The 17,669-nt window shown below is 41.6% G+C and overlaps 1 protein-coding gene across 2 annotated transcripts in view; it reads right to left on the bottom strand.

Annotated features, from left to right (window-relative positions):
- The window catches only part of RAB28 (RAB28, member RAS oncogene family), a 101,637-nt gene that overhangs the window by 71,680 nt on the left and 12,288 nt on the right, over positions 1–17,669 (bottom strand). For both annotated transcript variants that reach the window (XM_090035600.1, XM_090035599.1), the window contains exon 3: positions 12,633–12,721. In XM_090035600.1, the coding sequence (XP_089891726.1) occupies positions 12,633–12,721 (89 nt within the window). The remainder of the gene's footprint in view (positions 1–12,632; positions 12,722–17,669) is intronic.

A 17,669-nucleotide genomic window follows, 5' to 3' on the forward strand; every position in this document is an offset into this window, starting at 1 on the left:
AAATACATTTTTCTGCTTTACCACACTCACTGCACCCAATACCTTGCACTGACTTTCACCAATCCACTTGCAAGTCTTCGATCATTTGCCCCTTAACACATTCCCAACCTCCTCACACATATTCCACCCATCCTTTAGGGTAATTTTATACATGAAAATATGAGATAAACTGCAGGTACATAGTGATTTACATTTCTGAATATCAGGAATTGGAATGAGAGGATTTAAGGAGGCTGTAAATGGAACAAGATTTGTTCCAAGCTTGCAGACACAAGCTTGCAGACACACAAGTCCCTGCAGCACCTCCAAGCCAGCCTGGCTAGCCTGCTGCCGGGCCAGCCACTGCCCAAGAGCAGTCTGGCCTGGTGCTCATACTAACAGGGCTCAGCTTCCCTATCACTGAGCTGCAGCCACTGAGAAGGGCCCTGCCACCACAGCCTGGCCTGGCCCTGCCACAAAGCTGCTTAGACCAGGGCTGAGTGGGGCCTACCTGAGCTGTAGGGCTGGGGACATCTCCAGTGTCTGCAAATCTGTGACTGGGGGGGGGGGGGTAAGGGGGGGGAATGCTCCACCCCAGTTGTGGTCCCCTGGTGGGGGTTGGGGGGGCATAATTAATCCCCTCCATGCCCCCTAAGCCTTTATGAGGCCATGCTAGGATGGCTGAAGTCCTTGCCAGTAGGACAGGAAAGGAAAGGGAATAAACCCCTTCCTAGGCATCCTGACAAAGCCTGCTGCCACTCCCCCCCCCAATGCCCAATGGGGTTACAGTGAAGGGGCAGGGAAAGGGTTAATTCTTCCCTCTTTCCCTTTTGCCCCCCAGGAACTGCAGCTGGGGTCTGCCAGCCCTGGCCAGCCACAGCCTCCACTGCTTGCCTGAAGATGAGCAGACCTCAGCTGTGGGGGGCGGGGGGGAGGGGAAAGAATTTATGCCCTCCCTGCCCTCTTTGCCTTAATAGGGCCACGCTGGGATGCATCTGGCCACGTTCCCACCCCTGCTTGGGCTACAGAGTGGAGAGATGGGGCCAGCCCTGCTCTTTGAGGTGTAGGGGAGGTGGAGCCCCCAGGACCAGCTGCGACAAGGCAGCCAGTACCCCGTCTCCAGGCTTGGGCTTAGAACACCACTGAACCCTTCCTTTTCAGTTATAATTTCATCAAGAAGTGGGATGCAAGTTGGGGGGGCCCATCCCAGGAAGCACAGAGGTACTCATGGTGCCTACCGATGTGATGGTGGTGTATTGGCCGGGAATTTCCTCAACAGAGGATCAGCAATCCCAACCTTGGGAAGGCCGCCATGCAGAGCTCCTTACCCAGGCCATTCAGGCAACAGGACAAGTGCTTGAGATGCAGCAGAGACAAGGGGCACACCAATACGAATGGATGCAACCTAACGCATCCCTGTTTAAGATGCCCCGGATGATGACCCAGAAGCTTATATAGAGGCATTCAAGCGAACAGCTATACAGATCAGATTTCATCGCTCACAATGGGCTCACCAGCTAGGGACCCTAGTCATTGACAAGGCCCAGGCAGTATATTGAGTCCTGTCGTGGGGGGAAACCCATAATTATGACAGTGAAAGCCACCATCCTGTACAGGCTAGAAATCTCACCCAAGAGCTACAGGCAAGTCTTTAGGGCACGAAAGGCAAAACAGATTAAGAGGCCCCAAAGCCTCATGCAATATTTGGAGGGATGCCCTGAATAAATGGCTTCTGGCGAACAAATTCGATGAGGAGGAAGTGATAGACCAAGTCCTACTGGAACAGTTCCTGTGAGATTTGGAGGATGAGATGCAGACATGGGTAAGCCAGCACCAGCCACGGAACTGCAAAGAGGCACTCCGCCTAGTGGAAGCATTCGCCATCTCAGAGAATGGGCACAGCCACGGTCAGGGTTTACAGGCCCCAGTCATCAACCCCATACAGGAAGAGGAAAAGATGAGCCCTCAGAAAGGGATGGGGAGAGGCACAGTATGCTACTGCTGTGGCAAGGTCAGTCATGTCTCCAGGAAGCGTGGATTGAGCCCGAGTGAATTGAGCCACGTCACAACACCTGCCCCCCCTGCCGAGGGACAGGCTCAGGGACATAGAGCACAGAGAACCCATGAACCGCAGCTAGGGGTCTGCGTCACAGGAGAGTGGATGGGAACGACATGGATTGGAGACCAAGCGGTCTGAGCGAACTTGAACACTAGGTGTTCGCAATCCCTACTCCACGCTGACTTAGCACCAAAGGCCAGTGTGAAGAGAACCAGCCCCCTCACTATGACATACATCCTGGGGAGGGAAAATGCACTTTGAGTGCTGCTACTTGTCTTTCAGGGTGATGGAGTTCCAGGGCAAGCTGAAGGTTGGACTGGCCCCCGTCACTGGCCTGCAAAGTGATTATAGGCTAGGAGTAGGACCCCATATATACAGCTTTGGAGCAGGTGAGAGCGGTGGAGGAAGAGAGGAAACGCCTGAGGAAAGGCGAGGGCTGGGCCAGAGAGATGAACACTCAACAGGGAAGAGATGAGGGGACATACATAAACTGGGAATGGGCGGCCAGTGCAGCTCAGTTCTGGTGGGCCCAGCAAGAGGATCCCAAGCTACACTGATTGGTGGATGAGGACCCCAGAAAAGGACCATGAGGTAAAGCAGCGGTCTTCTCTACTGGGTACAGAGGGGACAAGGGCTCGGGGCTGAGAAGTATCAACTAGTAGTACCGAGCCCATTCCAGTGACAGATCTGGCTGCTGGTGCACGACACCCCATTGTGAGGCAACCTAGGGCATAGTAAGATGAAAGCATGGATTGCCCACAACTTCTTCTGGCCCCACCTACAGGATGATGTAGGGCAGTGGGCTATGGCATGGCCCAAATGCCAAAAGAGCTCAACAGTGGAGGCCACCTAAGGCCCCTCTATAGCCAGTGCTGGTAATTGAGACTCCCTTCTCATGGCCAGCATTGGATATCGTAGGGCCCCTACCAAAAAGTCTTATGCAGGACACCAATACATACTAGTCCTGGTAGACTATGCCACGTGATTCCCAGAAGCAGTGCCACTCAGATCTATTACAGCCCACTTAGGTAGCAGAAGAGTTGCTAAAATGGATTGCCTGGGTAGAGATACCTCAAAAGATCCTCACAAACCAGGGAACCAATTTTATGTTGGGAATGATGAAGGCCCTATGTAATACCTTACGCATTATTCATTTGAAGACATCCATCTACCATCCGCAGTCCAATGGGCTGGTGGAGAAGCTAAATGGAACAATCAAGAGGATGCTCCAGAGGTGCGCACAAGAGGACCCACATAAGTGGGACACTGTGCTAACGCCACTGTTGTTTGCACTATGTGATACGCTACAAGAATCGACTCAATTCTCACTGTTTCAACTCATGCACGGGCACAACCCGAGACGGTTGCTGCATATGATTGGGGAAGAATGGGAGAGACCGGTTGGACCCAGGGTCACAGCCAAAAGTTACTGGCAGGAATTACAGTAATGACTAGAGAGCACAAGAGATTGCTACCCAAAATCTACTGGAGTCACAGGAGCGGCAGAGGGCCCAGTATGATGTGGGGCAAAGCAGCGAGTATTCCAACCAGGAGATATGGCATTACTCATGCTTCCTACTAGGGCTGTGCGAGGCTTCAGACAGAGCTTCAGATCCAGAGAAGCTTTGGACACTTTGGGGTCCAAAGCAGCATGTCCAGGTCGAAGTGCTGGCCTCATTAGGCTTCCCAAAGCAGTTCGGAGCTTCCAAAGTGGTTCAGAGCTGCCTCGGAGATCCGGCCATAGGGTATAATGGGGAAACAATAAAGTATCTATAACTTTGTTTTTTGTCTGATTTGGATGAAATTTTCAGGGCTGGTAGACTCTGCAAAGAGCATGAAGCCTACCAAGCTTCAAGAAGAACGGTGCAGGGGTTTGGGGGGGGGGGTGTGGAACTGCACCTCAAGCTGTGGACAAGCAAAACTTTTCCTATGGGTGACAGCTGCAAGGATGGTGGCTCCAGCTGTGGCCATGATACCCGTCAGCTGTCAAAGAAATCAGTGCAGGGGAGTTCTGGGGCCCTGCACCCCTAGCTGCTGATAGACAAAACTCATGCCATGGGTGCTTGTGGGACTGACTCTCTCTGTCTTGGGGCATGGGAGAGACATTACTGCAGGCCTGGCTGCTAAGCTACTGTGTTACCAGTTACCAAATCATGATTCACTCAGGGACCAGCTCAATACACAGGACTTAGCTAATGTAGCCAGTTAATTGCCATCAATTAGCACCCACAAAACCAGGCTGAGGAAAGGAAAGAGTCAATACAGACAATCAACCGTCCCAAGACAAAAACATCAGTCCCAGAAGCACCCATGGCATGAGTTTTGTCTGTCAGCAGCTAGGGATGCAGGGCCCCAGAACTCCCCTGCACCCACCTCCTCCACAGCTGGCAGGTGTCATGGCCTCAGCAGGACACGAGTTTTGCTTGTCCACAGCTTGAGATACAGTTCCCCCCAAACCCTGCACAGACCAGGCTGGGGAAGTAAAGCACAAGATTAGGACTCCATCCAGGGTGCTAATCCAAGAAAGGTGGTGACCCACACCCCAACAACTACAATAAAAAGTCCATCAAGAAATAGACAAGATGCAAAAGCAAGGTATCATCTGCCCACCACAAAGTCCCTGGCACAGCCCCATAGTAACTGTCACCAAGTCCAATGGAATGCTCCAGTTGCTCATCGGCTATCAAAACCTAAATGAGTTGGCAACATTCAACATATTCCCCATGCTTCATGTTGCCCACCTCCTGGAGAGGATAGGGGAAGTGAGGTTCATGTCCACCACAGACTTAGCCAAGGGAAAGTGGCAAATTCCAAAGAACACACTGAATTGCATCAAGACCTCCTTTGGAACACCCTGGTGTTCATTCAAATTCCTGTGGATGCCATTTGGGCTTAACGGCGCTGAAGCCACTTTTCAAAGGCTGATGGATCTACTATTAGTGTCACGTGCAGCTTATCCGGCCACTTATATTGACGATGTAGTCATTTTCACAACAGACTGGCCTCGACACCTCCAGGCCCTGAAAGCCATCATAGGAGAGCCAAGAGCAGCTAGGATGACAGCTAACCTCAAGAATTGCAAACTCACCAGTCATAAGACTAAATACCTGGGATTCTGTGCAGGGCGAGAAAGGATCTGAACCCTGAAAGACAAAGTTAAAGCAGTACATCGCTTCCAAGAACCACAGAACTAACGGCAATTATGGGAGACACATCAACTATTATAGGAGATTCATACCGCACTTCGGAGCTAGCAGCAACCCTGACAGATGCCCTGCAAGGAAAATCTGCAAAGGCATCACAATGGACTCCCGAAATGGCTGAAAGCTTTGAGAAACTAAAGGAGGCAATGCGTAGGGAAGTAGTGGTACATACCCCTGATTTCACAGCATCTTTTATCTTCCAGACCAATGCATCCGACAGCACACTGGGAGCAGTGCTGCTTCAACAGCGAGAAGGAAAAGAGCATCCCATGGTGTTCACTAGCTGCAAGCTGAATGCAGCTGAGATCAGGTATGCAAACATAGAGAAAGAGTGCTTGGCAATTTGTTGGGCGATAAGAGTATTTTACATACCATCTGCTGGACCAGGAACTTTTAGTAGTGATGGACCATGCCCCATTATAATGGTTAATGAGGTCTCACACAGACAACACATGGATAACCCACTGGATGTTAGCCCTACAACCATTAAATTCACAATGGCTCATCAACCTGGCCAAAACAAAAAAAAAAAACCTTGTGCCCAACTTTCTTTCTAGATGCATTAAATCGGGATGACTCCATCAAGGAAGTGCGGCAAACACACGAGGAACACCACCAGTTGGCAACAGACAATCAGCGAGATGTCATGGCATCACAAAGCAGCTTAAAGGGGGAGGTCTGTGGTGGCGTCAGCCACTCCCAAGGACCAGAAGCACCAGGGACAAACCCCAATGCTTTGGGAGGTAGATCCCAGGACCCTGGCACCGCAGAAAACTTACCAGAGAAGCAGAACAGTTCAGCAAGTGGGTCATGAGACCTGGTCCTGCAACAGCATTTTAAGCAGCTGTCAATCAAGTTCAGCGGTGGCTGGCTGATGGCTGCAGCTGTGGGCCATTTAAAAATGCCGACAGATGCCAACAGAGGTGAGAAGCCGAGCTTGCTGGGCTGTGACCCACCCGAGCAATAATTACAAACTGCCCTGCAGTGAGCAGGTAAAGGCAGTGTTGGAGAGCCAGGCAAGGCTTGTCAATCCCAAGCTCCACAAGAGCAAGCTTGGGGTCAGTCACCAACTCTAGGACACGGGCAGGGTCTGGCCCACCCAGGCCTGCAGAGGGCACCTTAAGCACAAACCTTGTGCTTGGATCAAGCAGAATTGAGGATCTGCAGTGAGGGGAAGGCTGCAACCATGAGCCTGTACTGTGAGCAGAAACCAAAGAGGCTGGGTCCCTTGGCCGTAGAAGGAAAGCTGGGACCACAGGCTGGCACAGCGTCACAACAACACTTACAGTTGAGTGGACGGACTGTAGGGGAGGCGGAGCCTCAGGACCAACCATGACAAGGCAGCAAGTACCCCGTCTCCTACACCTCTCCGAAACTATTGTAGAACAGTGACTCTCAACCAGGGAGCCTTGAGATTCTTTTGAGGGTTTCACCAGGTCCAAGATAATGTTAGCACTACTAGGTGTGCAAGTATGAGTCACAAGATAAACCCAGCGATTTCAAACAAATTCACGGTGTCACAAACTTTCTAACCCACTGTGGTCTTTCTGAGTTCTTTGCAACAGAAGAATTACCCTCTTATTTTTCTGTAGTCAAAAGTGAAAGCAAAAACTAAGAACTGATATTTTCTGAGGGGTGCTAAGTCTAACAAAGTTGAGAAACACAGCTCTTAGGTGCCACCCTGCCCTTTCTTCTGCTGAATATTTAGCAAGTTAGGCCATCTTTACTGAGAAGGCACTTTATTTTCCTTGCTTACTTAATCATTTGCCTCTCTGATAGGACTAATAAGCGAGATTACCAATACCTAGCAATGATGTTCTCTGGGAACGAGACTGTTTACCTCATGATTAAAAAAGAGCAGACAACCATCTAATGCCAGGGCAGGCAACCTCTGGCCTCTGGAGCAGCTGGGAGGGTTGGGGCAAGAGGGGGCAGGAGTTCTCTTCCTGAACCACCTGTGTTTCCAACAGAGGAGGAGCTCTGCCCTGCACCAGACCACAGCTGAGCAATGGGATAAAGCGACAGCAGCAGCCAGATCCTAATGCCCAGCCACCTCCCACCCAAACTAGATCATTCCAGCCTCCACTGCTGACCCCTGATCTAACGTAATAAAAGATGGTGAAAATAATATATTTAGGTTGTTAATTTCTTATTATATCTTCCTATTGTTAATATAGGTATATTAACAATATACAGCAGTCATAAGAATAATACATTAAACACATTAAATAAATTTGTAAAGTTAGATCATAAGGGATGTCTCCATCTGCATGCTTAAATGATGTTTACTTAGTACCTTTCAAACAGAAAAATCCCAAAGCTCTAACCACTATTATTATTTCAGCCACCACTGAAATGAAGTCAACACACCATTCTAGGCCAGCAACATTTTAAAAAAACAAAACAAAAAACAGTTTCAAGAGGGAGCAAATTGCAACTTCGCCAACTGAAACCACATGGGAAATGAGAATGCACGCTGGAATTTGACTGGAACACCAGGGTTTCACTACCATTGTAAAACATGGGACAAGACATCAGCAGCTGCCTCAGTCAAAAGATGGTACCTCCCACAGTAGCATAGCATGAAGCTCTACCCTGGAGAGTCAATTCAGTTCTTACTCAAAGGGAAGAGTGCTTCATACAGCATTTTTCTGTTGCATCTGGACTTTGTATGGATTTCCTGCCTCAAAAGGTATGAGCAGAATCAACTGCCTGATAATGTAATCAAACCAAATTGTGGCCTAAAATTATGTGAGTGGAAAGCAGTTTGAAATGATTTCTACAGCTCATACTGTATCAGTATCCGCTATTTGCTCCGATACTACAATGGCATTCCCTGCATTCACATGGAGTCCATTCAACTTTACACAAGACAGCACAACCACAGCAGACTTTCACATGCAGTAAGTTGTATGGTCAAAATCTTCCATGGTTATGTTCCTTGGGAAGGCTTCCTGTTGTATACAATGCAACAAGTAAATTATCGGTTCTTAATAATCAGCTACACAGATGACAGACAGCACCATCTGCTTTAACACCCAAAACTACAGCTTTTTGCATACTCTCCAGAAACTTAGGGATAAATCTTACTTTATCTTAACGCAACTAAGTAACATTTACACAGCTGTTTTTGACATTTATTCACAGTTTGGATTCTATGAGTCTGGCAGAACAGGACTGCTCTGCGTGCATACCTGCTAAAAGTAAAACAATAGAGAAGGAGGAAGAGAAGGAGGATGGCAAACCCATTTTTTAACCTAACATTTAGAGCATTTATCCAAGAAGCAGAAGACTTGTGCTCTAGGGTCCCCTCAGAGATCTGAACTTGCTTCTCAGAAAAATGCTCTAAATCACTAGATCAAGGGCTAGACACTGGCTAAGGCACTCTTTAGCCCTCCTCTTGAAGCTGGTCCATGGCACTTTGAATTTAAGTCACTGGATTAAATTGGACCAATACCATTAGGATACTTTCAACCCCACTGTGACTAGAGGCTCAAGCTAGAACTTAGGACCCCATCTTTTCTAGAGCACTGTCCAATCTTTGCTTTGACTTGCTCCCCTCCTTCTTTCCTAACATGTCTTCCCTGCCTGGCTGGCCAGTGGCCTGGCTTCAAACAGGTGCTCTGGATAATGCCGCCTATTCTGATATTTATGCAATGTGCAACCACATTTATTTCACACCTAAAAAGGCTGATTGTGTGTTTAAATATTAACTATTTCTGTTAAATTCTGTCCAAATGGAGAGAGATACAGAACCCACTTTGTTTTTAAAGCATGTATTTAGAATTGGATCAAGCAGAATTGGAAAATGTATAGAGGGGCAACCAAAATGCCAAAGAAACACACCTAGGTAAATCCCCACTGTAGATCTGTCTGCCACTTTTGGCATTTGAGAAAGAGAGGAAAAAGTGCCATTATGTATGGATAGGCTGACCTTTCTCCACAGGAATAATTAGGAGAAACCTAGGTAGAACACTCAGGTGACAGCACCTATACTGCCATTCCCAGAAGTGTTTAAAGCAGCTGGAAACATTGGCACATGAACTACTGTGAGGTAAAACAAGTTTGTGAACTTACTGTGGAGTATGCAATGCACTGTAACTTCCCATATGCTTACTCTTACTCCATAGTTAGTGTGAGGTAGCTTACCCCTTAATAGAAGTGCTGTAAGCTGCCTCACATTTACAGTGAGACAAGTGTGGACACAGGCGCTTACTGAACTTACAGACAATTCATACCCCACTTCCTTGCAGTAACTTGTTCATCTGCCTTAAGCCATAGGCCTACAAACTGGTTAGTTAACTCATGGCAAGTCAAGCTGTCAGCACATGACAACCTCAGAAGTTGTTTAGTTCCATTACAATAGTGGCATATCTAGGCCTGGACAAATTAGTGATAAATCTGTCACTCTTTCAAAACCATATCTTTCAGTAGAGCCTACTGATTTCCCATGCTTTCAAATGTACAGTATGTTTACCTGTATACAGCAAAACTACAATGGGATACAGGCTTTTCGCCATGCGCTTCACCTCTCCATTTGCGTGTCATCCACAGCCTTTGAAGCCAAAACCCCATCAACCTTCTATTGGAATTAAGGGCATAACCTGATTACATGTTTTTGTAAATCCCGCTAAGCTCCTATTTCTGTACTGAGGCACTTGATGTAGATTTAGAAATGTATTTAAGTAAATAGCATCCTGAAGTTTTGATTTCAAGAGAGTAAGTCTGGGAGTGATAATTCATTATAGGATTTTTGCTTCAGAATCCGTATTTAATATATGCAGATTACCATGGCCAAATATTCGACATGCATGAAACTGTTTCATTTCTAAAGAAAATACTTCCAGGTTTGAAGCCTTACAAAAATAAAAACAAAAACATATGGAATATGTTAACATATTCCATAACACCAAAATAAGACAATTCCAATTAAAAGAGCAACAGATCAGGTTACAGAATTTCTATTTGAATACTTAAAACAGTTGACTTTTGGACATCACAGATTTCTATATTTCAGTCCTTCATGCTAGTATGACTGTTCTTCTAAAGAAAAGAATAAATGTTGGGTCTAATATTAAAAGGTGACCTTACAATTGTTATTGATAATAAGGCTTAACCTCCCAACAATTTCACATGGGTACTGTGAGATGGACAGCAGGTACATACAAGGATTTGTTGTGCCTACCTATTCCCTTTCTTTAGATGTCATTATGCATTTAAAATGAATAGCTCTCTCTCCTCCAATCTCCCTGAGATGACCTATTTTAATCTCAATTTATTTTCTGTTCAGCCATGCTTTCAAGCTCATGCAATCTAGAAAGAAAGAGAATAAGGCTTCTTTTGGTGCTGTTTCATTCGTCCTTCAATGGAGACTCAGAATCAATGCTAAAAAAAAGAAGTAGCCTGAACAACCCATGGGAAAAAACAAGTCATATACAAGTTGGAGTAATCTGTACGATACTTGAGAGGTGAGACAACTGCCACTAGTTTATAAGAAAGCTGAAAAAAGAATAAGTGCTATAGTGGGTCAGATCAATGGTCCATCTAGACTGGTATCCCACTTCAAACAGTGGCAGAAGTGGATGCTTTAGAGGAAGAACATCGACTCAGATGCATTTAGAGTGATCTACCTACCATTACCCTCCCTGCACCCACCATTATTGGTTTAGAGATACCAAAAGAAGCATCTGTAATCGTTCTGTTCAACATCTATTAACAGGTCTACCATTCATTAATTTGTTTAGTCCCTTTTTGAATCTGGCTGCACTATCTGCCTCTACCACCTCCTGTGGTAAAAAAATCCCACAAGCTGCTTGCGTGTTGTACAAAGTACTTTTTGTTTTTAGTTTTAAACCTATCTCCTGCTAACTTCAGCAGGTGTCCCCTAGTTCTAGTACTCTGGGACTTGGTGAACAATAGTTCTGTGTTTACTTTGTCCAGACTACTCAGTTTTATAGGTCTCCATCATACCCCTCCACCCCTCTTCTTTCCTAAACTGGAGTGCTAGACTTTTCAGTCTCTCCTATTATGGCAACTGCTTCATACCCCTGAACATTTTGGTTGCCCCTCTGTACATCTGCCAATTCTACTTGATCCAATTCTAAATACATGCTTTAAAAACAAAGTGGGTTCTGTATCTCTCCATTTGGACAGAATTTAATAGAAATAGTTAATAATATTTAAACACACAATCAGCTTTTTCAGGAAATATACATCACAATGTGAACTTTTTAAAATTATTGTGATGAAAAAATTCCTAAGATTCTCCTGAAACAATAAAATAAATTATCAGTCTTATGTCTTTCATTTGCTTACTTAGTTCATTTGACAACACTTTGTGAATAGTCCTTGCTTCAAGGTAGCCAGCTTTCCTGTTGCTCAATAGATCTTTCACAAGGAGAAAAATAATTTTCATTAAAAGGGAGAATGTTATAAGACCACAAAAACTACTTGAGTGACATGGAGTCAGGCTTGATGTCTAAAGACAGCTTAACTATTTTTTATTTTTGAAAGTGACAAAGTGGTAAAGTTAATGACAGTTTCAGCCTTTACCCTGTACATCCTAGAGTCTCCTTTAATTGGAAGTATCCTCTGTCTAATAGAGTGATGCAGGAATTCAGTTGTAACCCAAGTCCTAGGACCCTATTCTTCCATTAGCTGTGAGAAGTAAAGAGGAACAAATCAAAGTAAAATCATTTCACATGTTTTTCTTTTTAACGTATAGGGTAAAAGGTATTATTGCTCATGGTATTTATTGCAACTGCCAAAAATAGAAGAATGTAGTAGACAATCAGATATCACTGTGCCAGAATAATGAGCACACACAACGTCTAAATAAAGTATATACTGCAACAGTATTTTAAGTTGCTTAGTTAGCTTTTAGAACAAATTTAATTTTTTCACTATATAGCAGTTCTGCAAAAATCAGCTACCTGGTTGCCTCCTTTTTCTACCCTCTTATAACCCCAGTGGCACGTATGAGCTTAATGGTGTAGGATTGCTCTTAATTTCCTCCTTCTACTTTTTCCCCTCAGGGGGCATCTACTCTCAAAGCAAGCACTATATCTACCATGTGGATATCCAAATAGCCTATACTATTTACTAAGACTGCTTTTTTCAAACACGCTACAATACATGGAAACATGCATCTGTTTTGGAGACTGGTTAGGGTTCTACAAACTAGCACCTCTCCTTCCCCACCCCAATCAATTTAAACAAATTTCACCATAGCAAAAATAAGACTTCACATGCATTAGTGAAGTAAAACTTAATTTTAAGCAGATGTCTAATTTTTTTTATGATCTATGGTTTCCTGAAAAAAATATAATTATGAGAACAATTTTTAGTAAACCTGACAATAACTTGAATTACAGTGACTATTTTTACTGTACCTGGGCTCCATAGATATATTTATCCAACATCTTGCCTCCTAATGTTTGCCCACCTATATCCCACAATTGAAGAGTAACATTCACATTTCCTGGGGGAGAAAAAAAATACAGAAATTAACTAACTTATTTGGAGAACTTGTATTTAAGCATATTCAAGGATGTAGCAGAAGCTTGTATAAAACACTAGTATACAAGTAAACAGTTTTCACAAACAGCACCTTCTATACCAAATAATATTTAGACACATCAAAATACTTAGAGGGATATATCAACTGGAAGAAAAAAAAATTAAAAAGGTTCCTACTCTAAGTATTAGATCAGGTAGAAATAAATAGATATGAACATTTCAGTGTAAACAGACACTGAAGGAAAAGAACTAGAATTGTGCACAGGGCAATTTCCCTAAGTGAAGTTTAAAAATACACTTCAATGAAGCAATTTGAAAATAAGTTTTACAAAAGAAAATTTGACAAGAAAGCAACTGCACTGTCCTTCATTTCCAGTGATATCAAACTAAACTATGCATTTTATACCTGGAAAGCTTATTAAACTTTCTTAAAATATTTAGAAGCTGGAAAATGCATACAAATAACGATTTTGTCAGTGCTGTTCCCAATACTACTGTGCAGCCAATGGATTATAATGCATTATTAGATTATCATGGAATTATTAACAGAACCCTATTTTCAGAGTGAAAAAAACTTCTTACTCCATAAAATCTGAAGAACCCCAATACTAACCACTTGGCCACAAACCTCACTTTACTTACAATTTTTCACTCTTTGAGAGTGTTTTCAAAGCCAGTTAACAGACCATCCTTTTTGGTTCATAATTCCAAACAATTTTAATGTGAATTTTTAACTCATAATCTATATTTTAGATTAAAAGTTTGGGTACGGGGGAAGAAGGGGGAGTTTCCTGTGCTGTAAAAGTTTGCTGCTGTCTATGCAAGCATGCCAAATTAGTATGCATGCAGTTTTTAAAATACTTGTACCTTACATCCAAATTCAATGATCTGCTAAACCAGGTAATTTAGCAGAACTACATTCTATAGGCAAATAATGACAAATACCTACATCCTGATTTACATCAACTATATAACGCATTAAGAATTTTGACTGTCATCTTTTGCGATCAGTTTAACACTGCCAGAGCTAAACTGAGTAGCACCATATTCTAGCCCAGTTAAGATCAATATAAATTTTCAATAACGTAAATACACAGCTTAGGCTAATGGTATTTATAAAGTACAAAAATAACTTCTTGTGAATTATTGCACCTAAACAAAAACACTATAAAAAAAAATATACAAACTGATGATACCCTAAGTAACAAAATTCAAAGTTTAATACATTTTAAAATAATCAGTCACTTGATATCAGACAAAGGAAAACAGCACAATATTATGGATTATGAAAACAACAATCTTAAATTTAAAACTATTGTTACTTAAAAAATACAAATTTTATATTACTGAACAGTATCTTCCATTCACCCATCAATGAGCAGAAGATTTACAAGGAACTATCATTAGCGTTGAGTCCCATAAATGAGTGCATAGCCTGCTTGTTAAGAAAAACGAATCTCACTGGTTTGTTACTACAGATACAAGTTACAAATGTATAAATAGATATGTATTGTGTTACAAAGCACAGCTGATACATGCGTATGACAACCTCATTTTATTTTGGTTAAGTGTTCAAACTTTAACTTGTTCTTAAAAAATAAAAAAGTCAGTAGCCAGGATTTCACATACATTCTGCAAGATTCAATTCATGCAGAAGAATGTAGAAACTCTACCTTTTATTTACTGAATCTCCTTTTATGAAATCCCCTTCTAAAATTATAAAAATGGAATCTTTAATGCAATCAGAGGAAACTGAACACTCAAAGTAAATTTAAACTTTTCACTTGTAGAAAAAGCATATCTGTTCTGATAGTGCATTTACCAGCTTAGTGACTCGTTTAAAGCCTAGAACATAAATCTGCAGTACCTACAGACAGCACAGGACTAAGTCTTCCATAACTTATCTGGCACAGACAAACTGGTGAATCAGCACTGTAAAGCAACTATGCTGCTTCTTCAGTGGGTAACCAAACTAAACATACTCAAAAGCCCACCAGACAAGGCATGCTGCTGCATTCTACATCTGACTTGGCTGAATGATTTTTCCTGACAATTTTCCATTTAATTCTCACCAGATATACGGAAAAATATTTTAGAAATACTATAACTTTCAAAAACAACAGTTTTTATATGAACAATTTTGTACTAAAACGTTTTTAAATTATTTCCAACTGTATTCCCCACCCCCAAAGACAGAGTAAAATAATAGGTTCAATACTGGGATAACCGGGTCAAATTATCTGACCTCTGTATATAGGAGATCAAACGAGAGGATTTGTCCCTTCTGGCCTTAAAATACATAACTGTGAAGTATTATTTTTCTTCTGTTGACTACAAAATAACCCCCAGGAAAATCCTTTTTTTCCCCCAAAAATAAAGCCCACGTGTTTCCTTCATCGAGGTGGTTCCTGACTTTAATTAAGACTATATAAGTTACTGAAATTCATCCTGCTATCTATAAAAGGAGAAATTATAACCACCTCTTCCATTTAATACATTTTTGCCAAACTATATGTATTGTATAGCACCTAATCTTGCCCCCCCCTTTTTTTTTCTTTTTTTTTTTGAGGAACAGTATGAAAAAAAACACTCAACTCTTTAAAATTGAATCATCAACTATGGTAACAACTTCTTAAATGCATGAAATGTAAATCTCCTATTAACTGACACATGTAAAGGAAGCATATATTAACTCGTGAATGGCAGTATGGGGGACACACAACACAACCTAAATACAGATGAGGGAAAACTTAAACTGATAATTATTGCTTTCAAAATGTAGGGCATTCTCTGAAAGCATCAACATCTGTGTGCCAGTAAGCAGTAACGATTGAAGAATTTCCGAGAAACTGCATATGGTTTACAAATAGTAAATAAGAAAAACATGTGTATACCTTACTTTGTAGAAAATAGCATGCAGTAGGAAGCTACAAATGTGTAAATGAAGCAACAGGAGTGCAGGTATCAAGGTCTGAAGTAAAGCCACTGAGAGAATTCAACAGTGACCTTGTAAAAGTATACTTGGTGAATTGGTTAACCTTACTTAAAGTGCTGCAGTCAAGATGGAACTAAAAACATAAGTCTGCCCACTTCTTGTAGTAAAGACTTAAAAAACCTTTTCACAGTAGAACCCTGTTTACTGGACTATACCCACAACCTTCCTGAAAGTATTTTGACTATGGCTCTTAAGAAGCTCTATCAGCAGAACCTCTGACTAACAGATACACTATTTTAAGCAATAAAATTTGCACAGTGGTTGCATCCAGACTATACAGCATACTGGATCATGAAATACACTGAAATGGATTAGTATTTGGAAAGTAATTACCTTGAAAAAGCTGCACAAAGAGAATGTGTGACTATTTAAACACAGAGTTGTACTGTTCACAATTAAAACCAATTAAAAAAATACTTATTTGTATTAAATTATTGTTTTGTTTCATTGACTGATAAAAGAGTCTACTTTTTACAGTGAAGTTACTGACAAAATTAAAGAGCCCAAGACTACTGATACTAGTATTCTATTTTATTCAATAATACCATGTTGCAAGTTGTTTTTTAAATGAATCTTACCCCATATTATGAGGATAGTAAAATAGGTTTGTTTGGTTTTAAAACTGCATCATTTAAAAATCTGAAAAATCTACTTCTATTTAAATGTAAAATAAGTTAAATTTTGCAACAGCAAAAATTGATCAACCACCTGTTCTACTACAGAATACAAGCTAGGGCATGTTTTCTATTGACACATCCCTCAAGTTTTGTCCAGTAGTATAAAATTTACCTTTTAGTTAAAATACAGACAATACTGTAAAATCAAAACTAGTTGTTAAAAAAAAAAAAACCCACCTAAGAAACTAAAATAATCTATTTATTGAGGTACTGCATTCCATAGTATTACTCTTGCACTTTCAAACTTGCCTCCAAAAAATCTGCCTCTTCCATTAAAAATGTATGAATACATAGATACAGATTTATCAATAGACAAATTAAAAAAAAAACCACTGGGGGGGAAATGTTTCTTTCCCAGTATGCTATTTTGCATGAATAAGTATAATTTTTTCTATTGTACGTAGAAAGAAATGAAAAAAATGGCAAGCAGTCATTATCCTGGATGTTCTAGATGGTGTTTATATTTAGGCTCCTACTTTATGACAAACTAGTTAAAGAACAAAACAATAAATGGAGGGGGCAAGAGGTTGATATTTCTCCAAGTTTCCACCCCACAAGAATATTTAGAATCCCAATAATGTACTAATAGCTTCTGTATGCTTAACAGCTAGAAAAAAAATTGCAAAAATACAAGTTCTCAGCATGCACGCTGCATGATTTGTGTACACATTCCATTTGCAAGTGCTGCAGCAAGTCTTCTACATACTTGTATTTCTAGAAGAGCAGACAGGACAATAAAATATTTCTCATTCCATTTTATAGAGAATAAGCACACAGACTTAGAACTTAAACCAGGCACAGAAGAGTACAGTGGAATAATTAAACAAAGAACAAAATAATCTTTTTATAGTCCTACATTCTATTTCACTTGGGTACAAAACAAACATGATTTTTGAAAATTATTGACAAAATAGAACTGTAATAAAAGTAATGTTCAGAAGTACATACATTTTAGACCTAAAATATATTTCATTTCAGGTTTGCTATTTGTATGTCACCAAAATAATAAGGATAGAACTTGCATCGACTTTATCAAAACTAACTGCAATCTTAGTACTTAAAAATGCTTTCTCCAGCTTTGGTTTGTTACGCTCACCAGGCTAAATTGCTTTTAATGAAATACTATCATGCTTACAAATTGAACCACCACAAATTAATGAAAGCCTCAGTTTAGACCCCCAATTGTTCAGAAGCAAACTTTAAGTAGCAACCATTCTTTTTTATTATTATTTCTTTGC

Source organism: Crocodylus siamensis, chromosome 2, assembly GCF_052110815.1.
Source record: "Crocodylus siamensis isolate JL-2025a chromosome 2, ASM5211081v1, whole genome shotgun sequence".
NCBI classification, from domain to species: Eukaryota; Metazoa; Chordata; order Crocodylia; family Crocodylidae; genus Crocodylus; species Crocodylus siamensis.